This window comes from Equus asinus, chromosome 24 (genome assembly GCF_041296235.1).
Source record: "Equus asinus isolate D_3611 breed Donkey chromosome 24, EquAss-T2T_v2, whole genome shotgun sequence".
In the NCBI taxonomy this organism is placed as follows: domain Eukaryota; kingdom Metazoa; phylum Chordata; class Mammalia; order Perissodactyla; family Equidae; genus Equus; species Equus asinus.
Window position 1 is genome coordinate 63,319,512 of NC_091813.1, and position 26,781 is coordinate 63,346,292.

The 26,781-nt window shown below is 39.4% G+C and overlaps 1 protein-coding gene across 14 annotated transcripts in view; it reads left to right on the top strand.

The window, feature by feature from the left end:
* The window catches only part of AKAP7 (A-kinase anchoring protein 7), a 151,708-nt gene that overhangs the window by 65,076 nt on the left and 59,851 nt on the right, over positions 1 to 26,781 (top strand). For all 14 annotated transcript variants that reach the window (XR_011497658.1, XM_070496246.1, XM_070496243.1 and 11 more), the window contains one exon: positions 11,288 to 11,400. Coding sequence is in view for 13 of the 14 variants with exons in the window: in XM_070496246.1 (XP_070352347.1) it covers positions 11,288 to 11,400 (113 nt within the window). In the remaining variant the exon portion in view is untranslated. The remainder of the gene's footprint in view (positions 1 to 11,287; positions 11,401 to 26,781) is intronic.

Consider the following 26,781-nt stretch of genomic DNA (forward strand, 5'->3'; position numbering starts at 1 on the left):
CAGAGAGCAATCGCTGATCTTTTTTAAAATTTATTTTTAACTATGGTAAAATACATGACGTAAAATTTAGCATCTGAACCATTTTTAAGTGCGCAGTTCAGTAGTGTTGTGTGTTCACATTGTTGTGTAACTAATCTCCAGAAACATTTCCATCTTGCAAAACTGAAACTCTATAGTCACTGAACAATATTTAAAATATTTAAAAATATTTGAATGTAGTTTATTGGCTTAATATTTATGAATCTTGTACTAATTAATCATCAGTAATCTTACAGTAAATGGTGCATTTGAACAAATTCAGGACTTATTATATCACATTTAAATAGAAGGGTTTTTTTCCCAGCTTTAATTTTTAACTTTTTAAAACTTTAAAATTTTTTTTCGGAAGTATTTAATTTAGCCCAAATTGTCTATTTTTATTTTGTTGCCTGTGCTTATGTTATCATATCCAAGAAATCATTGCCAAATCCAACATCATGAAGGTTTTCCCTTTTGTTTTCTTCTAAGAGTTTTATGGTTTTAGCTCTTATGTTTAGTCTTTGATCCATTTTAAGTTAATTTTTGTGTATGATATAAGGTAAGGGTCTAACTTCATTCTTTTGCATGTGTATATCTAGTTTTCCTGACACTATTTATTGAAAAGACTGTCCTTTCCCCATTGAATGGTCTTGGCATCCTTGTCAAAAATCATTTGACCGTAGATATGAAAGTTTGTCTCTGGGCTACGTATTCTGTTCCATCAGCCTTTATGTCAGTACCATATTGTTTTGATCACTATAGCTTTGTAGTAAATTTTGAAATCAGGAAGTGTGAGATCTCCAATTGTGTTCTTCTTTATCAAGATTGTTTTGGCTATTCTGGGCCCCTTAAGCTTCCATATGAATTTTAGGGTGGATTTTTCTATTTCTGCAAAAAATGCTATTGGAATTTTGATAGAGATTGCATTAAATCTGTAGATTGCTTTGGGTAGTATTGACATCTTAACAATATTGTCTTCCAATCCATGAACATGGGATGTCTTTACATTTATTTGTCTTCTATAATTTCTTTCAGCAGCATTTTGTAGTTTTCAGTGTGTAAGTCTTTTGCCTCCTTGGTAAATTTTATTGGGAAGTATTTTATTATTTTTGATACTGTTGTAAATGGAATTGTTTTCTTAATTTCTTTTTAAGATTGTATTACTGATGTTTTATAAGGACTCATTTCAAGTGCCACTTCCAAAATAAAGGCTTTTTCTCCTTCTTCAAAGTAGAAAGGACCGTTTTCTCCTCCAATCCCCCCTCTATCCTACAGATGGATGTCTACTGCAGAAAGTGTAACACTTGATTGCATTTGATTGTTTAGAACTCTATGTTTGTCAACTAGACTGAAAGCTCTTGGAGCGAATCTTTCATCTTTGTGTCTCAGAGCCTGCTCTGTAATAGCAGCTCAAGAAATATATTTTTAATAGATGTATAGACCAATGAAAAACATGTGTGATGTAAACATAAAAGTCTAATTGAAAGCACATTTCATCCTACGCGGTCTCTCTTCCTTCATTCACGTTCATGTCTAAATCTTTGAATAACATGATTTTATGAGCATAAAATCCAGACCTGGTGTCTAGAATTCCCTCTAGATGAAATACCAGAACTCTCTCTGAAAGTTCGCTTGGACTAGCTGGTTGTTAGGATGAGAAGGGACCTGAGGGAGAATTTATTCTGGGCTCCTGTGCAGGAGCACAGGTTGAATCATAGGAGAGCTGGGCTAGTGTTCGAGTGCTCAGTCTGGTTCCCTTTCACCTCACCTGTAGTGGAATGAATGGGATTCCTCTGGCATTAAGGTGTAATTTTAAAGGCTTGTTGTTAAGAATGAAATGTTTTAAAATCCTATTTGACGTCAGTTAGAAATATCTATTTAAAATAATGAGTGTAAAAATTTTAAATGGAAGTTGGTTTCAGCATTATGTCAGCCTTTATGTCGAAGCATATAGTTCAAATGACTTAAGTAAAACCATCTGAAATGAGACAGTTTAAACAGCATATGGAAACAAGAATCCTTTAAATAGTAATAACATAGGAATGACAAAAACAATTGTATCGCTTTTACTTCTTTAAAGTTTTAGATGACTAAAAAGTGATTCTAAAATTTTATTGAGATTTTTCACATTGTATGTCACATAATTTTACTGTAACTTAAAATGGCATTAGAAAGTATCCTCCACCTGGCAAACAGGGAAAGAACTTATCGCCTGCTGTTGGACGGTGTATTGTTTAATCACGAATCAGTCTTTTTAAAACTAAAATCTAACTTATTTCTATTGCATCCACTTACTGAAATAGAATTTATAAGCTTAAGAATATGTTAGCACCACTTAATTTTACATTTCGTGTTGTAGGCTATTCTTATTAATAAACCTTTCTGTGATTATCCTCAAATTATAGATCATGCTATCATATAAACATCGCTCACAATTTTAGAAAGAAGGAAAAAAATGGCAAAATGGAGAAAAAAAGGAGAAAAAATATTTGCTTTGCAAGAAAGGGTATATAATTAAAAATACATGATTTTATTAAAATTGATCTCTTGCGGATTGCTTTGAGATGACTCTTAGCAATTCCTTTACATTTTAGGTATACATTTATTGTTGCTACGTGTTTGAAAGAGTTCACCTGAAGAAAACTTCTTATATAAAATAAATATATATATAAAACTTAAAAAACAGGTAAAACTTCCCAGTACCTAGCGTACTCAGTAAATGTTTTTGAATAAATGCACAAAACAAAGAGAAAAGATAAAACTGTATGTGTTCAGGATCACAGAAGTATTGTTTCTTTATTAAATTATTCATTTCAGTGTTCTTTTATATAGCAAAGTCTCCTAGTGTTTAAAATATATTTTTAAGAAATTGTTCTTCAGACAATTTGCATCTTGAGCTATGAGGTAAATGGTAATATGTAGGAAGCGTTCTTAGCTGACTTTTGAAGGACATTTGATGTATTCGCTGTGGATTTTCTCATTAGTGCTTGAGGAATGTCTGTGGTACTAGGAGGAATTGAACAATCTCTTAAATTATTCATAAGCTTCTCTTCCAGAACATAAGTTAACAGAGACGAAAAATGACATGTGATTCTCATACTAGTAAAAACTCTTCTTATCTCAAGAATGATATTTCTATAACCATTACCTAGTCCTCTGGCTGAGCAAGAGATTATACTGCTATTAGGAATATAAAATCAATACTAAGAAGTACTTTTCAAAAAGAAGGCAGCATTTTCTTTTTCCCTATTTCTGGTACTTAGAGAATGTACTGTTTTGGAAAAATGAGTTAATAAAAATTAAATGAGCTTTGTGACAAATATTATTTAAAACAGCATTGTGAATAGATATCCGTCATCAAAGATTTCTAGCCCAGTGAATAATGAGAACTATTGGGTCAAAATTTGATGTAACTGAAACCAGTAAATTGAAAAATGTTATTTCTTTAGAATCAATTACTAATAAGATTGTTATATCAAATAAGATAATATGTAAAAACTAATATAGATAATAATGAACAATACAAATGCCTACTATTTTAATTTCTGTTAACAAAACTCCTTTCCTTATATCTCTTGTATTTTTTAATAATTTGAACATCATTAAGTCCTTCTCTTTATTGGGCTGGATTCTGCCTCCTGAGACCATAAGCTCCATGAAAGCAGGACGGGTTTGCTGTCTGCAGCAGGTAACGTGCCTGCCACACACTGGGCACATATGCTCAGTAAATAACTGAGTAAAAGAATTTTTGCTTTCACACTTTCATGCTATTTCTGTTTTTTGGGTTGGTATCAACATGTTGCTAAGTTGCAACAGAAACTCTTCTATGTGCTAATTCTTCAAATGCTTGAAGACTTAGAAAATATGCCCTAATCCCTTCAGTTTAATCTTAGGAACTTAGTAAATTAGTCCACCATGGTGTATGTTAAACCTTCAGATGTTGTCAATATTTGACTGTTTTTGACCCATAAAAATGACAGTTTTGTGTGATTCAGCCTAACATTTTAGCTCTAGCTCCATTTAAAACAGTTGAGAATATGCCAAAATAGAGAGGGCCAAAGCTGGGTTATGACAGGGTAGTTGGGAAAAGATATACCTGTTTGTAATTTATATGAGTTAAATGTTGATATGTTAATTATAATAGTACTTGTTATGAATATGCTCTTTTTTTTTTTTTTGAGGAAGATTAGCCCAGAGCTAACATCCACTGTCAATTCTCCTCTTTTTACTGAGGAAGATTTGTCCTGAGCTAACATCCGTGCCCATCTTCCTCTACTTTATATGTGGGGCACCTGCCACAGCATGGCTTGATGAGTGGTGTGTAGGTCCACACTCGGGATCTGAACCGGTGAACCTCAGGCTGCCGAAGCAGAGCATGCAAACTTAACTGCTACGCCACTGGGCCAGCTCCTGAACACACTATTGTTTTAAAACATGTGTATGCTGGACTGTTAAATTTCTTTTTTGGCTGCCCAACATCTCAACTCTTCCCCACCATCGCCACGTCAGATACGCTCTGTCACAGATTCCTCTGCTGCAAGGGCAAGGGAACGTGATGTTGCTTTGACCCCTCTTTGAATCAGAAGCTAGCAACCTGAACAAAGAAGGACCATGCAGATAGGTTGTGTCATCAGTGGTATCTACCTCCAGTCTAAGGCAGGTGGCAGCAGTTCTAGCGCTTTGTATGCTGTGCCTGGTTTCAGTAATGCCAGCTAGAAGAGGTGGTGGTGTCAGTGGATCTGTTCTCCACCGTAATGTTGGCCATCTCCTTGGCTTCATAGCCTTCATCTTGGTACGTTAGTCCTCCCAGTGTCCTTATATGAATTCCTTTCCTGCTTAACTCAGCCAAAGTTGTCATCTGTTGCTTGCAACTAAAACCAGTGTTTTCTTGTCGTTTTAATGGTCTATTGTTTAACTTTCTGCATAGAAGAGAGAAAGAAAACCTTTTCACGGCAGTGACTAGCAGTGAAGGAGTTTTAGGACATGCCCCAATTTTGTGAATTGTGATTGAACTATCATATTTAGCACATATTAGCATTTATGTGCAAGAGATTAGCATTATGTTAGCATTAGCAAGATATTACAAAAGTAAAATAAGGTAAGATTTTGAAAATGTGGTGAGATAATATATTGAGATACTGAGTTTTTCTCCTTTTATTTCCTGTGTCCCATGTCCTAGCTTAGCCCCTTTCTAGGCAGTGGTACCCGTGTTCTCAGAAGAGAGAGAATACAGAGAAGAAATAGAGAGAAGGCTTTGGGGTTTCCACAGCTAAGCATAATGATGTTTTCCTGCCCTGATGCTAGAAAAGATTCCCTGGGTTGGGTGAAGAAGAGAGTTAGAGGTCAAGCCAGAGTGTGAGTTCTTGCCCCTCCATCATCCCATGAACGAAACAACAGAGACCCATGTAAGTCTGAGAGCAGGAGTGACATGGGCTTCGTTCCTGAGCAGTGTCCATAGGGGCAGCCAGGCCAGAATTCCCTGTGCTCCCAGAGTAGCGGTGGAGGCAAAGAGGAGAGAGGAGGTTTGGTGTAACCTTGTAGAGTTCTGACCTCTTCCACCTTGGCCTGGAAACTGCTATTTCTGTGTACTGAAGAGTAGCAAGGAGGTGGTAAAGGGCCTCAGACAGCTCCGTTGAGTTGCTGCTTGCTCTGGTTTGATGTGGTGAGCAATAGAATGAGGCTTCTGTACCTGAGAGGGCACAGAGATTTCAGAGAGTCGTTATATGTGGGAACAAGGTCCAGCTGCAAAAACCAATCTTGGTGCGTGTCTCAGGAGATGCCAGATGGCGACCCAAGACCCTGCCCCCTGACCCCCCCATCACGTAAAACACTGTGATTCTGTTAGCTGCCTTCCCATTCAACTGAAATACAGTCCCAGGGAGAGAGTTCAAATTGCCTGAGAGGAAATTTCTTCCGCCAGGAAGAAATATATATTCTAGATGAACTATAGATGAGTAAAGAAAGTTACCCACACATGAATTTCCCTTGCTTAAAACCCTCAACATTTCCCACCGCATATAGCATAAAATCCAGAAGTTTTGCTATGCCCCATAATACCCTGCCTACTTCTCTAAACCCATTTCTTACCTCTTGCCCAAATGCCCACTCACTCTGCTCCGGTGGTCCTACCGTTTTACTGTGTTTGGACCTACCGAGCTCTCCTCCCCTCAGAAGACATTCCTTCTGCCACGAGTACTGTCCCCCTAGACACGCACTCCGCTCTCTTCTCCGCCTCGGTCGGGGGCTGCTCAAATGTCTCATCTTCCGAGCAGGATTCCCAGACCACCACGTTTAGGGGAGCACCCCCTTTTCTTCCTCATCACTTGGTGTATCCTCACCTGTTTTGTTTTTCTTTGTATCACTGATCGATACCTGATGTTGTTTTATATATTTGCCTGTGGCACCCAATGTACATGGATGCTGCATGAGGGCAGGGGGTTCGCTTTGTTCATTGTTGTATCCCCGGTACCTACAACAGTTCCTGGCATAGAGTAGGCTCCCAGTAATTATTTGCTGAATGAATGAAGGAATGATCAAATCTGGGCGTGTCAACTGAAATGCATATCTGCTGTACAAGTTTTAAGGTAATCTGACCACATTTTGCCTTTTGTTTGAGAATGTTTCTTAGAAGGAGAAAGAAGATTTTGGATTCTTCACGTAGGAGGCAGCATGAACTTTGTAGTCACTCGGATTTGAGTTCAAGTTCTTTCCTCACCGCTACCTGGCTGAGTGATCTTTGAATAAGCTGTTAACATTTCAGAGTCTCAGTTTCTTAATTTTTTTTTTTTTGAGGAAGATTAACCCTGAACTAACTACCGCCAATCCTCCTCTTTTTTGCTGAGGAAGACTGGCCCTGAGCTAACATCCGTGCCCATCTTCCTCTACTTTATATATGTGGGATGCCTACCACAGCATGGCATGCCAAGCAGCACCACGTCCACACCTGGGATCCGAACCGGTGAACCCGGGCTGCCGAGAAGTGGAACGTGCGAACTCAACCTCTGCGCCACTGGGCCAGCCCCCTCAGTTTCTTAATTTTTAAAGATGCAATAATAGTAACTTACCTCCTAGAGTTGTTTTGAGGAGCAGATGATAAAGCATACATAGAACACTCAGCACAAAGGTGATGCTCAATTCAAATTCCTCAGGTGCTGTTGAACACCTGTTGGAGCCAGGCGAGTGCTCCACGCACTTGAGGACTGAGCTGGTTGACATGCAGAAGCTCCTCTTCTGTGACTGCAGGCTCTCTTCCCTGCTCTGTGTCCTCTGTGCCGTCCAGCACGGTAGCCCCCATACCGAGTATCACTGGCAGGACTTACAGTTAGGTCATTGGTAAATAAAATGCAACCATTTAATTCTCCTCTGGTGGAAATATTTCCATTTTGAAACTTTACTCTTCTCTGTGTATTATATTCATGTTATTTTATTCTTTTCATATGGACCAGTCATTTTAGCAAAACTCTTCATTTTTGCAGAAAGGATAATATGATGTCTTTGTTTTGATCATTCTCCCATCTTTTTCATTTTAGGTTCCCAGGCAAGAAAGCTGAAGTCTCACACTATGTAAGAAATATTCAGGCAGAATGGACATATGTTTGGTTTTGTTTTCATCTAAGTATTTCTTGTTGTAATTTTGCACATCATTAGTAATCTCCAGATTCCAACAGAGTTGTTGGTTAAAACTAAAGCATTCTTATGACTCTACTATTGCATTAAAAACATCTTTTATTTTTTATTTTTTTGGTGAGGAAGATTGGCCCTGAGGTAACTTCTGTTGCCAATCTTCTTCTTTCCGCTTGAGGAAGATTGTCGCTGAGCTAACATCTGTGCCAATCTTCCTCTATTTTGTATGTGGGATGCCGCCACACATGGCTTGATGAGCAGTGTGTAGGTTCGTGATCAGGACCCGAACCCACAAACCCTGGGCTACTGAAGTGGAACGTGTGAACCCAACTGCTATGCCACTGGGCTGGCTCCAACATCTTTTATTTTTGAGGACACATTTCCTGGAAACATTAAATAATCTTTTACTGGGTTCATGGTTTTTTTTTTTTTTTAAAGATGGGCACCTGAGCTAACAACCGTTGCCAATCTTCCTTTTTGTTTTTTTCTGCTTTATCTTCCCAAACCCCCCTGTACATAGTTGTATATCTTAGTTGCAGGTCCTTCTAGTTGTGGGATGTGGGACGCCACCTCACCGTGGCCTGATGAGCAGTGCCATGTCTGTGCCCAGGATCTGAAACCTGGGCCGCTGCAGCGGAGCGCGCTAACTTAACCACTCGGCCACGGAGCTGGCCCCGGGTTCATGGTTTTTAATTGTTAGAAAATAGACATTTAACACTGATCAAAAATAACTGAATTTAAAAGGGACAATTTCTCACTAAACATTTGTATTGAATATGGTCTTATTTGAGATTCAAAGACATCCTGTGCCCTATATATCACCAGTTTCTATTTTTTTTTTGTGGACATTTTTGGTGGGGTTATTGCTACTGAAGGGACCCTATATAAGTTTTTTGATCACTGGTTTTCAAACTTTTTTGGTGAGTGTTGGAATCCTTTTAAACAACGAAGTGATACTCAGAGCAGAAGCTCAAGGTGTAGAACAGGGAAGCTTCTCTGCCTGAAACTGGTGTGTGTGGCCATGGTGGGAAGAGGCAGATTCCTCTGCCTTCCTCTTCCTCACTGAGTTGTTGAGGCAGCTCTGTGCCCTTCGCTGATCCCAGGGGTCAAGCTGAGTTCTCAGCCCTAGGATTGTAGGGTGGAACATGACCAGAGCAGACGTGAGGGCACCTGGATTCCGGGTCCTTCTCTACTAGCAACAAAGAGTGTGACCTTGAGCATGGACTTCCTATGTTTCCTTTTTCTTGTCTTTAAACTTGACTTATATATTAGCCCTACCTGATTTTGAGGTAAAAAGACCAAATGAGAAGTTGTTTACCAAAGGCCTTTGAAAAGTATGAAATCTTCACACGAACGGCAAAGAATTCTGCCCCCTATTTGTGCATTCTGGTACGATTCTTGAGCACTCGTAGCAACGTCACATTGCTAGTGTAGAATCAGTTTGTTATTGTGCTTCTTATTTTATTTTTATACGTTCAAAAGTAACACATGCTCATCGTAACCACCAAACAATATGCAGATTCGTAAAGAAAACGTTACTAATCTCCCCTACCTTTCTTCAATCTCAACTCCCATCCTCAGATCTTCTATCCTTTTTTTCTATGCCAATGCAAACATAAATAGAGAGAATTATTTTCTTTCCCTATCTCTCTCTGAAAACAGACCGTGGAATCATGCTATAGATGTAGTAACCATACAACTCACCCTTTTGCTTCATGGATCATGGACATCTTTTCAGGACAATGTGGGCAGCTCTAATTCACTCTTTATTATGACAGCCCTTAGTATGGCCATATGGTAATTCAGCAACCACTTCTTTATGGATAAAGGTTATTTCTAGCTTGTGCTGATTCAAACAATGCTAAGTATCTTCTGTATAGAATTTTATGTGCTGATACTTGTATTTTTGTGGGTTTTCCTGGAATTGGAATAACTGGTTCAAAATGCTTGTGCAGTTTACATTTTAATAGTTACTGCTCCAATATTTTCCCTTGTGGTTGTGGCAACTCCCATTTCCCAACAGGCATTATTTCTTCTAATATTTTCTCATCTTCTTTTCTCTCGCCTCTTGAAGTTTCCCCACAACTCACTGATGTTCTATTGTTTTCTTTCTTTCTTTCCTTCTTTCTTTCTTTCTTTCCTTCCTTCCTTCCGTCCTTCCTTCCTTCTCTCTCTCTTTCTTTCTTTCTTTCCTTCTTTCTCCCTCCCTCCTTCCCTCCCTTTCCTTTCCTTCTTCTCTCTGTTTCATTTTGGGTGGTTTCCATTGCTATGTTTTCATGTTAATTATTTTTTTTGTTCTGCAATGTCTAATCTGTTAATTCTGTCCAGTTTATTTTTCTCAGACATGGCAGTTTTGATCTCTGTAAGTTTGATTTGGTCTTTTTTATAGCTTGCATATCTCTACTTCACAAACATGAATACAGTTATAATAACTGTTTTGATGCTGCTAATCTAACATCTGTGTCAGTTCTGGGTCACTTTTGGTTAATTGATTTATCTCCTCATTGTGGGTCGTATTTTCCTGTTTGTTTCCGTGTCTGGTCATTTTTGATTAGACACCAGGCATTGGTGAAGTTTACCTCATTCGGTGCTGGATAGTTTCCTATTCCTATAAATATTCTTGGGCTTTGTTCTGGCACACAAGTTACTTGAGAACAGTTTCTCCCTTTTGCGTCTTGCTTCTAAGATTCTGGGTGGGACTAGAGCAGCACCAGTCCCGGGCTAGTTTTTCTTATACTGAGGTCAGACCCTCCTGTCTATTCTATCCATGGCCCGTGAGTCTTGAGGTTTCCAGTCTGGCTGATGGGAGCAAACAGTATTCCAGCCCCTGTGTGAGTGCTGGGCACGGTTCCCTTTAATCCTTTCAAATGTGTTACTCTATCCTCAAGTAGTTTGCTCACATTTATGTGCTGGTCAGTACTCAGCTGAATTCCCTAGGGGGACCCTTTGCAGATCTCTGGATCTGTGCAGGTGTCAATTTTCCTGTACTCTGTCCTGTGAGCTCTAGATGTCTTGGTCTCTCCTACTCTCAGCTCTTTTTCCTCAACCTGGTGAGATGACTGGGCTCTGTCTGGGTTTCTCCTCCTTGCACAGAGGTTTAGACGCTTAATGATGGAAGCTGGGGCAATGAAGGGCTCACCTTGTTTGTTTCTCATCTCTCAGGGATCACCGACCTTCACTGCCTGAGGTACCATGTCTTGCAAACCATTGTTTTGTGGACTTTGTCCTTTTTTCGGTTGTTTCAGATGGGAGGGTAAATCCAATTCCTGTTATTCCATCTTGGTCAGAAGGAGAAGTTTTAGATAAGAAGGGCAACAGAGAAGCTACTATTTTTTATATGTATGGACACCACTGGGATGTTCAGTGAAAATCAGCATCATATCAGCCAAACAGTTATTTTATTAAATATTCCCTCTTAAAGTTACTTTTGTTTGCTTTACCCAAAGTTTGAAATCACTGTAGATTTGCCTGTTATAATGTGTTTATCATACACGTGTTTTTTCCTCTTTTTTAAGGAAAAAAAAAACTCAGGCACATATATAATCTTCATTATAAAATAATTTATTTTTTGAATTGCCATTTTTATAATTAAAGGCAGCCATCTGTTAAACAGTGGCATTTTTGTATTTGTTTTTATTTTCTGTAGAGGCTGCAAAAAGGACATTTCAAGAGAAAGGGATCTTGGCAGGGGAAAGCAGAAGTTTTAAGCCTCATTTGACCTTCATGAAATTGTCCAAAGTACCATGGCTCCGGAAGAAGGTGAGTGGATGTTTTTATGGCAAGCCTTGTTTGACTGGACACACCAGCCTTTGGCAAGGTTGGGGGCATGAGTGACATCTTGTAGTAGTTTTCCCATACCCTACCACTGTTGCTCCTGGGATCCCAAGTCAGTTTGGTTCCAGTTCCCAGGACGCTGAGTTGGCTCCCGAGCCTCCACGGGGCTTGTAACAGCTGTGCCCTCCCTTACCATAGTGGCTATCAACTGCATTCCCGACCATCCTTTATCTACTGCTGCTTCGTCTGTTGCCATGTCTGCTACATCCCTTGAAGAGCCTCAGGGTGCTGCCAGGGTTCTGTTTTGTTGCTTTCTTTGCTTACGGTCATTTGTACCCTGCTGTTCTCAGAGCTTCCTCTGCTGGCCTGCATACCCTGGTGCTGCTCACTGCAACCGGGTTCTTCCAGGTGGAACAAGACTTTTTATCCTCCTTTATGTAGCTCTTTCAAGGTTTCCAGAAGATCACCTTGCTCTTTCATCAGTTGCCTCCACTGAGCGCTTGGAGCAAGTGTTCCAGGGACTGGGCGAGAGGGTAACTGAGGGACCCCGCCACCCCAGGTACTTAAAGTACTTCTCCCTGAGGATGGTCGACAGTGACACAAGCCAAGGGACATGTCTTTTGACTCCCTCTGTCTCAGAGTGACTTTCTTCCTTCCCAGGCCATCCCCTCCTCCCTCAGAGGGTGGAATAACTTTTGACTTTCTTCTGGATTCCTGAGCATTTCTCCTGGAAGCCCAAGAGCACCCTTCATTGTTTTTCCCATTTCAGCCTAGGGACTTTCTCATGCCAGTTAAGACGCCTGCTGACCTGCTCTGATATTCCAGAGTTTTGGAGATGGGCATGCACATTAGTGTTTTCTCCTGCTCTCTATGACCCTTTGCTGCACTTAAGACTGATTTGCAGCTCTGTAAATGAAGGTCATGTCTATTAGTAAGTAGATCCTTTTTCTAAATTCGACACATTTTGTATTTAATGTCTCTGTGCTCAGAAAGTCTTTTTGGTGTTTTAAAACATGTGTTTGGGTGATTGACCATCCCGTGCTTATGAGTTTTCTACAAACTATTGTAAATAACTCCTCAAAAAGATATCTTGCATGTTGGTTTTTTTTGGGGGATAACTATGCCACAAACTCAATAATAATTATATTAGGTACCACTCCAAAATATTTAGGTAAAAATAATTTGTGTAAATAATAGATTTTGAAATTTGGAATAACTGATGAAACTCATAGACTGACGGTTTATTGTTTTGCTCGTTATCTTTCTCGTTTTGCTTTCAAATGGATTGTCCTCTTCCCAGTGGTTTCAAACTTAATCACAGAATGACAAATCAGTGGTGAAGGTAATATCTGCGTTTCAAAATGTTTCTTTGTCTTTGCAATATTAACTTTGAAATGAGAGCACCCAAGGACGTCTGTCAAAGGAATGTTTAAGCTGCTCTAGAATCGCTGTTTCAACATTTCAGACTGTGTTCAATGATTCCTAGGCAGTAATGTCACAGAATCTACTCCCGCCCTTTATAGAAGAGAGAGACGAGATGTGGAAAGGTTAAGTGATGGAATGAGGTCACATTGTCCTCAGGTGCAGAGCCCTGTCTAGAATCCATCTCATCTTGTTCTCAGTCTCATATTCTTCCCTCCCACTGGCCAAGTCCAGTTCCTCCACGTTCATTTCTACATGTGAGGAGCTCCCAGGTGCAAATCGTATTAATTCAACAAGTATTTCTTGAGTACCTTACTGTGGGCCAGACACTGGGTGCTGGGCCTGGGGTGATGATCAACATAGAAACAGTCCCTGCTTCAATGGTGTATGAAATCTAAATCAGATGGCATTTTGTTTAGATCGGAATGCTTAATCTTTAGAAAATAAATTATGATCTTACTCTTGCAGAAAGCCAAATAAGAATTTTTTCTTTTAATTTGTGGGGTGACTCTGTTCCTGTTTACCCCTGTGATGGTCAGTGATTCTGAATACTTATGAAAGTACATCTTGAACTTTGGGATTCATGAGTCACCTGGGGTGCTTGTTGAAGCTGCAGATTTCCACCCTCTGACTTTAGATCTGGAGGTGGGTCGAAAGACCTTGACTTCTGATGGTCAGTCGGTGCCACAGGTGATTCTCATCCAGATGGTCTGCAGGGTAGTATGCACTGAGACCTGCAGGCTTAAATAAATATCCAGCATTTTCTTTATGCAGCAAGTCATTGGTTCCAGGATAAAAGTTAAAGCCAATATGAAAAGGTGGCATACAAAAAAGTGGATTTTTATTGTGCTTTGTGGTTTGGAATGTAGACTCTTTGAAAATGGTGGTTCTTCAATCTCTTTCTTCTTAACTTTTTTACATTTCCAAGTAGCTAGTCCTCTCTCTCAGTGTTAATTCTATTTTGGGTTTTTATTCTGGGTCCACCATTTACAAGGGAGTGGCCATTGATAAAGTCAGCAATAGAATGTATTGCTAGCTTTCTGTGTTATTTAGGTTGACAATGAAATAAAAGGAGCTTGAGAGAAAGAGAGGTGTGAAATAATAGGGTTTTTTCACTCAAATACCAGGAAGTTGGTCTCATTTCAAGTACTTTATTATTTTATTTTAAAAGTTATTTTAATGATGAAAGTATTGGGTGAATATATGCTCACTGTAAGCAACCCCAATACATACAGCCCGGTGGAATGAAAGATACAGTTTCTCCCTCGTCACCACCCTGCCGCTGCCTTCCCCTCAGTGTAATTTCTCTCTTTAGGTGACCACTGCGAGTCTATCCTCCTGACCTTTGCCCATGCACTGCAAATACACGTAGATGCATATACACGCACACAGTTCCTTTAAAACAGAAATAGGGTCACGTCTCTATATTATTTTGATTTATCATCATTTAAGTATTCTCCCCTTGATGAATAAGTATGTTGATTTCTGTTTCTTTGCTCCCACAAACAAAAAAAAAATGCTGCAGTGAACATCCGTGTGTAGATATGCCAGTATTTCAAAGAACCAATTCCTTGAAAGGGAATTCCAAGTCAAAGGGTATTGTACATTTTAACTTTTCAAAAATATCTCAAATTGCCTTTTAAAATAATGGTGCCAATTTATACTCCTAACCACGTTGTGTGAGAGGAACATTTGTTAGGACAAATTTGAGGTAGAAGGACCATCAAAGATTATGAGTGGTGGCTTACTAATTGGTATGGCCCTTTGAGCTGTGAATTAAGTAATTCACATCAAAACACATTAAAATATTTGTATTTTTTTAACTGTGAAGTTCATGCTGCTGACATTATCCTAAAGTAATAATTTAAAAGAAGAAATTCTTTATGTATAAAGATGTTTACTGAAGGATTATCTATAATAGGGAAAAGTTAGAAATGAATTCCATAACAAGAAGGGGATGTTTATGTCCATTATGGTACATTATGTCAATGATTTAAGCTGCTATTAAAATAGAGACTTATGCTTATGTAATAGCATAAAAACATAAATAAAATGTAGAATATATGCTGTAATTAAAATCGTATGACAATACTTTCCTTGTGTTTGCCTTGCACCCACCTTCAGGTGCTTCAGTGTATTTCAGAGGCAAAAAGTGGGTCCCCACAATTGCCCATGATTTTTCTGGTGGATCAGTGAATACAGCTGACCTTAATGCCACCCAGAATATAGTAAATCCCCCTTGACATTCTCAGCATTCCTGTCTTGACTCATTGGGGGTTTGCTGGGATTCCGAGGAAGAGTGGAGCCTTTGTGGGCTGAGCGTAGAAGGAACTGGTGGCAGGCAAATTAGACGCTCCACGACAATTCAGGGATGAGGGCAAGCCACTGGATGCAGAGAACCTGAAGGTCTTCCATTATCTTGAGGAGCGTTCCTTGAGTTTCTGGTATGGATGGGTGGTACATGGATAGTGAGAATCTAGAAAGGAGCAAATGATACCTCCTGCTAAGATGCTCGGTTTTGAAGGCAGGTGCCATTTGGTGTACTCCTTGCATTTTGCTTTGACCTGCTAGAAGGCTGTCTGGAAACCATTTTATGTGGTGAGTAGATACTGGTGCTCTCCTAAGATACTAGTGGTACTGTGGTTGGGATAGGTACTGTCATAGGGAAAGACATCTAATTAGTGGTAAAAAGGGGAGTTCTGGGTAGAGGAGTGCTCTGGACTATTATAGGCAAATTCTGAGATAGTAAGATAGAGGATCCATTCATTATCATCTCCAGGAGGTGAAACGAGTTATTCCGTAGTAGTACCTCAACTGATACTTTTTTTTTTTTTTTTACCATATAATCAGTGTCATTTTTTTAATGACCTAAAAAGCTGTTATTCATGCTGACATTTAAAAAAAAAAGATTCACAGTTGGAGCAATAATTGGTCTGTTCATGAAGGTAAAACATCTCATTGACATAAAAGATGTGGACAGACATCTGGCGCTGGGCACGAGTGTTCCCCACCCCTGGGCTGGTCATAAAGAGCTAGTGCGAGATTTCCCAGTGATGTTCAATGTTGGCTGCAGAAGTCCTTGGATTCTGGGGTACCATCCTCTGGTAGGTACCTGTTTGCCAGTGATAGCATTCAGTAGAAGTAACCAAAAGCCCAGTGGGGTAATCAAAAGTTCTATAGATTGTGTTCAGAATTTTGAAAATATAGAAACTCTCCCTCAAGTTTCCTAACATGGAACTTCCTGTGCCAACAGCATGGTATTCTGGTTTCCAAGCTAGAGAACTGAGTTGCCTAACTTAGATTCTGCAAACAGAAGACTCTTCTTGGCAATTACACATTTTTCTAACACCAGAAGGCATTTAGTCAATGTGTCAGTTTTGTGTATTCTTAGTTTCATGAAATTCTAGTGGGTTATATCGCATAAGAGGGTATCGAAATTAGTTATTGTATATTTTAGAGCTATTTTGATTATCACTGTGCTTTCAGAGTTACAGTTTTTTTACATCAAATGAAGTCTCAGAAAATTTTATGAAGTTACTGTATGTCTGAAAGTGACTAAAATTCAAGTTATTTGTACAGTTTCCTTAGGATATATTTGTTTCACGTGGTGAGTCTGCTGCTTGTTCAGCTCTGTGCTTTTTATAGTGCATCCTTTTGGATGTATTATTCTCCTTGAGTGACCTTGTGTTTCTGCCATTTCTGTGATGTGTGTTCTGTGCATAAGCTGGTTGGTTAGAAGTGTGTGCTAACACTTGGTGGCAGAACAGGACCAGTTTCAGATCAAACGAGCATCTTCCTGCGGATCTAGATTCCTCAAGGAGTAAAGGTTTCACGGGAAGATCAGTTATTTTTAAGCATAAATTATTTTCTGAGCTTCTTAGATATCTTTCCTGATTTATGCCTCTTTTCAAGTTACTGACTCAGCACTTAACTGTCAAAGCTGTGGTTTATTAATCGGCACCTTCTTGCTGCAGCTCTTCAGAGTCAGACGATGAGAGAACTTTAGAAGAAAGAAATGATGACCTTGCAAATTGTTAGCTACTACTTTCACGTAGACTAGTTTGTTTTGAGTGCACATAGCCCAGGTGGAGGGGTGGTTACTGGACCATATGATGGTGGGTCGAGGGGAGGGGGGAAGTGGATGTAGGCAGGCATCAGTAGGAGTGGCAATGGGAACTGGGAAAAGAGAGTGCATGGTGAAAATTCTGTTCTGATGGTGCAGTTAACGGGAAACCCAGGCCTTGAATTATTCAGTGATTGAATATACAGGACCAAGACTGTACTTAAAAATTTCTACACTTTATATTGGCTACATATCAACCTTCCTCTACACCTGTCGCCAGCCAGGAGCCCCTACTGTCATCTTTCCTCACCACCCCTTCCCCCATTATTTACTCTTATATATCTATCAGGTAGCACATTTTCTCAGGATTTTGTTAACTGGTCTGGTACAACTTGGCTGCCACTCACTTTCTTGGGTCTGCATGATAAATGGGCCCTTATAAACCATTTCAAAACTCAACAGTCCTAGACTATTCCTTCTCGAAGGAGTGTCTGTAATAAATTTGAAGGAGAATGAGTCTTCTTGTTTTAGCTCTGTTGTTTAGCCCTGGGCAAATCTCATACCTCTCCTGACCTCTGTTTACTCACAGTGAGAGGAGGAACCTGGTCTCGATGACTCTTGACTCCTGTGCTATTCTGAAATTTCTATAAGGTAAGCATTTTGACCAAATAGGCTAATTTGGTTTCACATAGAGAATTTTTTTCTAGACTGTAGATTGGCTTTCTTGTGTGCATGGAAGGAGAATGACAGAAAGGAGAAAGGTCTTTACGTCTTGATAGGAAGACGTTGGCATTTTAGATGTGAATCTTTCCATCTTTCTTCTTGAAAACCTACAGAGCAATAAAGACAATGGGGAAAATATCACAAACTACATCTTTAGTGAAAGGAGGAAATAGAGAAATTGGTAATTATCAAATTATGTGCAAGTGTGGCCAGAAGCAACTGGGCCAGCAGGACTTGCATGAGAAGCTACTTCAGGGTGGCGAGGACTATAGAGTGAGGAGCAGACCTCTGGTGACAGATCTCAGAAATCACTAGCAAATTGTCATTTCCAGAGGGTGAGGGCTCCACTGTAAGAAGGCACAGAAAGTGTGAGAGGGGGCCCGGGGAGATGGAAGCACCAGCTCTGAAAGGGAGGGGAGGGCCTCTGTGGCAGAGAAGGAACTCAGGGCTGGTGGTCAAAGGCACAGCAGGCCGCCTTTCACGTGGCCCGTGTTTTAAGGAGTGGTCCGTCACTGTAGCAAGAGAGAGGCCTGTGAGACTGTCCTGCACTTCCTTCACCCCAGCCGTCAAGGCCACGTTAGATGCCCTGGGTATCAGTGAGCCTTTCTTATTCCAGACAAAAGCTTGTTTCAAAAATGTGGTTGGTACAAGATAAAGCAGGCTGTTTCAGTGACCCATTTCTCAATCTCCCAATGCCAAATGACTTAATTACTCACAGTTTTTAGTGGTTTTTGAGTCTCTTTTCATATTACCAGGTACACTTAGGCCAAAGGCTAGGGTATGGAATTCTCCTTGGATTTTTCTTACTTAAAAATCAGTAATTAAACAAACACAACACATCTCTTTTTAATGGTTTTTCAAAATTAAAAATTCAGTGAAATCTACTGTGAGATGAAATTGTAATTTCTTCTGAGATATTCTAGGTGTTATTAGTCAACTGTGTCATCTAGTGTGTGTCAAAGAGCACTATTTAGAACACGTGACTTCACTTATGTTTCTCATACATTTTTCAACTTCATGCTGTTGTGTTGTTTAGTTTATTTCCATAGAAGGTAACAATTGGAGATTGTTAAATATCCTATTCAACAGTTGGAGATATTTTTTAGCAGTTGGAGATATCCAATAATATTGGAGATATTGCTAAACCAGATGTTCATTTGAAATCTTTTAGTACATTATACACCTTTAAAAATTAGCATATGAGAAATAATAAGCAGAAAGCATTTTAAAAGGATTGTAGAAACTGACTAATGTTAGAATAACAAATGATTCCTGGTTGACCTTGATTCTATTAGAGATTTTGAAAATTTTGAAAACCCTAGAATAAATGACACAGCAAACCTAATATTAAATTGGTGCAAAGTGGAATGGAGATTTGCAACAAATATTTTCATTAATGTTTCCTGAAATTTTTCTCTTAGGGTTTTATGTGAGGCAAGGATTCTGTGATCAGATGAATGTTAGCAATGATGGGTTCAGTAAAATGAATCTGATCCTTTATTTCAGGACTTCTTAAGATCTCTGAAGTGCTTATGTTTACTGTGAATCTCGAGAGCTTATGACAGTGAAGGTTTATTTCTTTGCTCACGGACATGGTCACGTGTGGCACCGCTCCACATTGTCTTTACTCAGGACCTTGGCTGGACAGCCTTCTTCTGGGAGCTTGCTGGTCTTTTGGCAGAAGAAAAAAAGAGATGGTGAATCACAAGCTGATTCTTAAAGCCTCTGCTAAGAAGTGACACGCATCAGTCCTGCTCACATTTTACTGGCCACGTTACGTGATCCCTTCGGAGTTCCACAGAGCAGGGTGTATAATTCTCTTGAGGAAAGGGACACCACAAGGAGGGGCAGTGAATCCTTTGAATAGTTACCTAGTCTACCTCAGCATTGTTTCGCAAATGTACTTGACCAGCAAGTCCTTTGTTCATCAGACATCTCGTAGTACGAGTATTTGGCAGAACGTGGTTCAGGAAGTGCTGATCTTGATAATTCAGGCTCAAATGATATTTTTGCTTCAAACATCCAGACTTGCTGGACACTTTTATTTTCTAGCATTTGTATCCACAGGCAAAATTCTGGTTTAAATGTAACTTAAGAAATAGAGTTTTAGAACTGGTATTAAAAGATGCAATAACAAAGTATTCAAATTAAAGTTGCATGGGTTTGCCTTAACTAAATTAAAATATGAATTTTCTATCTCGACTATTACCATAAGTAATGGGAAAAGTTTTTTCTCAAGTCATTTTTAGACATTTTGAAACCTCTATTAAAGTCATTTTCCTAGTCAAGGACAGAATGAACATAATGATCTTGTGGGAAACTGGCAGGCCTCACAGTGGATAGATTATGGTTAAAGGCAAAATCGAACATGCAGTCAAGAAAACTTAAACTTTATTCCAGAATAGTGTTGATACAGAATTAGCTTGTTTAATAAGTGATAGTAGCTAATTTCCAACCCACCTGGATTGTCACATAAAAGCAAACCAGCTAAAATTATTTGGGTGGCAATAAAATTTTCTGTACCATTAGAAAGGGTGGCCGAGCTCACTGGCCAACCAGCTCTTGTTAATTATAATGAACTGCATAATAAAAGAAGGTAAAGTTATAATTTCCTTGAGAGCTCCACTTAGATTTGAGGGGAAACTAAGATTGTGACCCAAAACCATAACTAGTTTACATTGGAATTATACTTCCATTCGTAAATATGAACTGATTTATTTTGACTATTCATGAGAATCTTCTCTCCAGGAGAGGTACCTTAAATAGAATAATACTAATTCTTTGAATTACTAAATTGCTCAGTTCTCTTTCTATTGGTTACTTCGGTAAATTAAGGAAAAAAAATGTTATTGACCTCTTTGCGAGGGCCAAACTTCATATTATCTGTGGTTGAAGACCTAGCAAAGTCGCCCGTGTCTCCTAAGGGGCTAGCCGTGCTTGGCTACGGGAACTCCAGCTCGGTTCCTGCAGTAAGTGGTGTATCTCCAAAACCTACCTGAATGGCACATTTCTGATTGTTGGCAAAGTTTGTGACACCACTTTGGAGCCCCATCTTTAAGGCCTTCCACATACACTGTCTCTTTCCACTGCCCTCAAACTGATGGCCAGAGTATGAAAGTACCTCTCTTCCTTCCTTGGGGACTGCCTTCCCTACAGCTGAATTTGATTATAATATTTTGTTATATAACTTCATTTAGACCAGAACATTTCTGTCATAGTAATTTCATGTTTGGCTTCCAGTACTACCGTGGGATCTTAATCAGCCATTACCTGGGAAAATGTTCTTGGTGACTCCCTCTACCAGTCCTGCACATTTAGCTACTTCCTCTCTCTGTTCATACTCACTCCATTTTTCATGACTTTTTCCTCTTGGCTTCCATCTTCCTCCTCACTCTCCTTGACCTACCCTGAGAATCAGAGAATGGTAAACTGAGTACTTTGGGCTCTTGGACTTCCAGCGCAAATATCTCTAGAACTTAATTTGATGGAATTAAGTTGGGGGAGTGGTTATCTGGGCGTAAGCTGACTGGATAGGGAAATCATGTCAAACATACTTCTCAAGAGGTTCTAACTTTCTATCACAAGTATTCCTACTGGCAGCCGCCTAAGATGTACAAGGTGGGGTGGACATGGAGGGGATGGTGTCAGGTTTGGCTGGTCTAGCTTTCCTGGGTCCCTGCCCACTATGATAGCACATACTAGGAATAGCAAAAAGAGGAATATGCTAGTGTCTGTAATTTTTTGCATACTATCATCCTAAGATCCCAACTCCTTGCTTCTTGTCAGCTTTCCTATTTTTAACTTTTTTTCTGCCTACGAAACCCACTGCTTATATGATTAGTCTGGAAGTGCTTCTTGAAATTTTGAAAAGATCCTCAGTTTTTAAAATCTCTAAAAGAAAAGGCTGTGTGAAGATTACTGGCAGGTCTGATATCTTTTTTTACTGTGCTACTTTTTTGGAAGTAATATGTAATCTAATATTCATAGATATATACTGACTCTGAGTCCATTAGAAAAATGATGTAATCCCTGTAATTCTGTGTTTCAAATGTATACCAAGAGGAGAGTTCACACTTAAATATTTGATTAAGTTTGAGGTGTGGACAAAAGATTCTAATTGCATGTTATATATAAAATCATTTTGCAGAACAATGTGTGTCATATTAAAAAAGAAAGTCTTTGGGTATATTTCTTTCTCTACCTGGAGAGAAACATTCATTTTGAAATTGGTTTAAAGGCTACACATGATTCCTGGGTCATATGTTTAATAACTGTTCCATATCCAATTATTGTTTTTTTTCTACCAAACTCTCTTTTGTCTAGCATGATATCTAAGGAACATGTCCAACCAAATAAAGTGCAAAGGCTTGTATCATTGAGCACCTTTCTTCCTTGTTCCATTTCCTAACCAATAGCATGCTCAATGTGAGTCTTAGTGCCCACTTTCTTTCCCACTCCCTCATTCAGTTCTTGTAACATCCTTGTTGGGACCCTTTCCTCTGTTAGGTAGGGGCTTCTCTCCTAAGGGGTGTGCAGGGAATATGCCAGGGTGATTGAAAGACGATGAGTTAGCTGAAGTACGGTGTTCTGTTCAGATTGGGGAGTGGGGGAAAGGAAGGAAGAATGTTGATGGGAGGGGCGTCAAGGGAATTGATTAGTCCATAAGAAAGTGAGAGAAGAAGCAAGTGCCAGATGCAAAGGAGCAGGATGAGCTACAAAAATGCTCTAGGACTTTCTTGTTTAACATTCCAAGGCTAAGCATTCGTGATGTCTGTGGATGCATTTAAAAAATTTTGCCAATGTACAGTCTCTTCTACACTGTCTGGGTATTTAACTCTCATTTGGATGGCATCTGAGGCTACAGTTAAGTCTGAAGTTTTGTCTATAGATAATCTAACCAATTTAGGTGAAAGGCTCCACGCTTTAGACCTCTCGGCTGTAAAAGCAGAACACGTTTGGTGATAATGTAAGTATGTCACAGTATGTAGGCCAGTGTTGTAGGACAAGCTAAAATTATTCGTTAGGATTTTTCTGTGAGCTTATTTCTGAATGGTCTTCTGCATAACAGTTTCACTCTTCGCTTTCCTGGTTGCGATCTTGAGAACTTTGTACACCGGTGGCGTGCTGGCATTACTGGTTTAATGTTGCGAAGTGTTGATTAGAAGGGGAAGCCATTGCAATGAAGGAGGGAAACATCTTAGAATAAGTTGTCAGTGTATAGACCATATTTGGTGAGAAATTTTGAGGTGGGGGATATTTTAATTTTTCTAAATAATATTTTTTTTAAAAATTGGCACCTGAGCTAACAAATGTTGCCAGTGTTTTTTTTTTTTTTCCCTGCCTTTTCTCCCAAAATCCCCCCAGTACATACTTGCATATTTTAGTTGTGGGTCCTTCTAGTTGTGCTATGTGGGATGCCGCCTCAGCGTGGCCTGACGAGCGGTGCCACGTCTGTGCCCAGAATCCGAATTGGCAAAACCCTAGGCTGCCGAAGCGGAGTGTGTAAACTTAACCACTTGACCACAGGGCTGGCCCCAAGGTGGGGGATATTTTATGTTTTATCTTTAGTTTATAGAAATAAATGGTCATGCTGGTGAAGTCAAGAGAACATGTCGTTATTTGCTCCAAAAAGCAAAATATTAGGAAAACAGCTGTGATAGGGAGGAGTGGGTTGTAGCTTGTTTATGTGAGTGACCACAGGACTGTGCTGAGCCAGGAACACAGCTGGAGTTTGCTCAAGGGGAGTTGAGAGTCCAGCAGAGATTGAGCTGATAGGAAACATTCTTGGATGCCTCCTTTAGGACACCCTTTCTTTGTTTCCGTAAGAATGAGGAAAGCCACATGCAAATATAATAAAGTTATATGGCCAAACTGCACGTGATCTCTCATTCTAAACTTGAGAAGGCTTGAGGAGGAATTGAGAAGGGGTTTGCTAAGTAGACCAAGAATGAGCTTATGTGGGAACAGACTGTATTGTAAATAAAGGTGTTGTAATGTTCCAGTACTTATTGTGTTGAGCCTGCAACCTTGAGTACTTCTTGGGTACCGTGGACCTGTTATCTCTGGTTAAGATGTCATTAGTCAATATAAATAAACTAAAGTAAATAAACTAAATGCGAACCGAAGCCATGTTTCTTCCTCTGTTCTGTTTGATGCCAGCACCTCATGGAAAGAAACTCCAGGCCCAGGAAGCGAAACGGCATCTTCTCTTTTATGAAGTGGCTTTGGTGAAGTAGCTTATGCTATGAGGGGTTGCTTGTCACCGTGGCTCTGTGACTGCTTTCCTTGCCAGTTGATGCCACAAGAGCAGCTAGCTCCTCTCAAAGCGGTAGGGTAGGTCGAAGGAGTTGTCAGCAGTAGATTAAAAACATGTAGCTCTGGCAGCTATGTTTTTACTTATTATTTGCTGAAAGGTGTAATATTGTAAATGTTGGATACAGAGCTAGGGTAAAGAGTTTCTACTTTTTCTTTCTCTAAAGCCGCAAGATTAAACAAGGCACTAGTGCTAAAAGGAAGTTTATAAATAGAGAGATTAAGGACATGGTCTACCTAAATAACCCCACGGTGAGCTGTGTAGATGCTCCAGCGTAAAGGAAAATGAAGAACTGAGAAATACCGTATTTTCAAATAAAGAACTGGTTTAGTAAATGCAGACAATCTCTCCAGTATTTTACTTGATTATTTGGATATTCACAGTACAAGAAGAGTTCTTTCTAAATGCTGGATTATTGTTGGATAATTGTTTCTGTGTATAAGTAGCATCTGTGAATTCTTACCTCCCTCTATGAAACTCATTTACTATGGACATATAATTATCACTTGATTTATTAATAGCAATACGGCATATTAAAGGCAGGTATTTTATTTATTTATTTATTTATTTATTTTTATTGAGTTATTGATAGGTTACAATCTTGTGAAATTTCAATTGTACATTAATGTTTGTCAGTCATGTTGTAGGTGCACCACTTCACCCTTTGTGCCCACCCCCCACCCCACCTTTCCCCTGGCATCCACTAAACTGTTCTTAGTCCATAATTTTAAATTCCTCATATGAGTGGAGTCATACACAGATTATCCTTCTCTCGCTGGCTTATTTCACTCAACATAATTCTCTCAAGGTCCATCCATATTATTGCAAATGGAATGATTTTGTTCTGTTTTGCAGCTGAGTAGTATTCCATTGTATATATGTACCACATCTTCTTTATCCATTCGTCTGTTGCTGGACACTTAGGTTGCTTCCACGTCTTGGCTATTGTAAACGGTGCTGCAATAAACATTGGGGTGCATAGGACTTTTGGGATTGCTGACTTCAAGCTCTTTGGATAAATACCCAGTAGTGGGATGGCTGGATCGTATGGTAGTTCTATTTTTAATTTTTTGAGGAATCTCCATACTGTTTTCCATAGTGGCTGCACCAGTTTGCATTCCCACCAGCAGTGTATGAGGGTTCCTTTTTCTCCGCAACCTCTCTAACATTTGTTGCTATTAGTTTTAGATATTTTTGTCATTCTAACGGGTGTAAGGTGATATCTTAGTGTAGTTTTGATTTGCATTTCCCTGATGATCAGCGATGATGAGCATCTTTTCATGTGCCTATTGGCCATCCGTATATCTTCTTTGGAGAAATGTCTGTTCATGTCTCCAGCCCATCTTTTGATTAGGTTGTTTGATGTTTTGCTGTTGAGTTGCGAGAGTTCTTTATATAAAGGCAGGTATTTTAAAATGCTAGGGATTCCCAAAGTAATTTTCACATTGGTTTTAGAAGTATGACAGTACATATGATTATATCTTAAGAATGATTAATATTCTTAGAATTTTAATATTTTAAATAGTGAAGAGCTTGAATATTATCTTTCTATTCTTTTCAATTTATCTGTGTTCTCCACTTATCCTGAATCTGAATCCAAGCTCTACCTCTTACTAGCTGTGTGTCCTTGGTAAGTGACCTAATTTCTCTGTGACTCAGTTTCCTTATCTGGGGATGACAGTGGCACCAGTGTTGTAGGGTTATTGTGATTATTAAGTGAGTTAATAGAAGTTCTGAGAGCAGAGTTCTACATAGTCAATACTATACAAGTATTTTTTATTATTGTCATTATAGAGATGATAGAAAGCATCATTTTTTCGGATTGGTCCAAAACAATGAGCAAAGTACCAATATCTTTTCTATTTTCCATCACTTCTTCCTTTTCCTCTCTAAATTTACTAACAGACACGAGGCAAGGTGTCAGGGGCTCAGCCAGGCAGGAAATGGGCGTGCCAGACAGGGGGCCCTGGCAGAGCCCAGCCCCGTAGGCTGACCCAGAGTGGCAGGAAGAGGAGATGGAGGGCTGCCAGGCAGTTCTCACTCGGGTCTCTGGGCCTGGATCTGAAGTCACCAGGCCTTTCCAGGGCCCGTTGGCTGGTGCAGTGAAGACTCCTTTATCCATCCCTGTCAAGAACAGGCTTGGGTGGAACTGAGCCTGAATGGAAAGGCTTCCATTATCTCAACCAAGAGGGGCTGACGGAAGAGCAGCTAACAAGGAGGTGATCAAGGAGTCTGTCCCAGGAGGAAGATGGAAACTAAATAGTGCAAATAATAGCGAAAAATGTCGTTAGGCCAAGAGATGGAGGGGTCATTAAGAATCGTAACGTAAGATGTGCTCCTGAGAAGTCCCATGTCAATATATAATATTTTTATAGCTTTTAATCACCAATATGTAACTTTTCATGGAAAGTTAAACTTTTCATTAAAAGTGATTATTAAAAATGATTTTAGCTTTTTAACCAATATCGTATCACTAAAGATAGGTAACTTTTTTCCACTTATGAATTGAGTGTCAAAGATGACAATTCCTATTTAGCAGCTAATACCCCAAATGACAAGCCAGTTTGGTTTGGCTCTTAATTTACATTCTGAATTTTGTCATTATCACAGGAAATGTACATTTCTTTTATAACCACTGCATCACAGCAATGAACTATTGGAAAACACAGCAGAGGTACAGGAATGTCAAACTTAGCATCAATAGGACACATGGTTTCTTTGTCTGAGGTGCAGCCTGTTTATATTTTCATGATGGAAGTTGTGATTATTGTAATAAGTCAAGATAAGAAATTATTTTCTACTATAAAAAAGCCTTAATCTTCTTAATAAAACTGGCATTTCATCA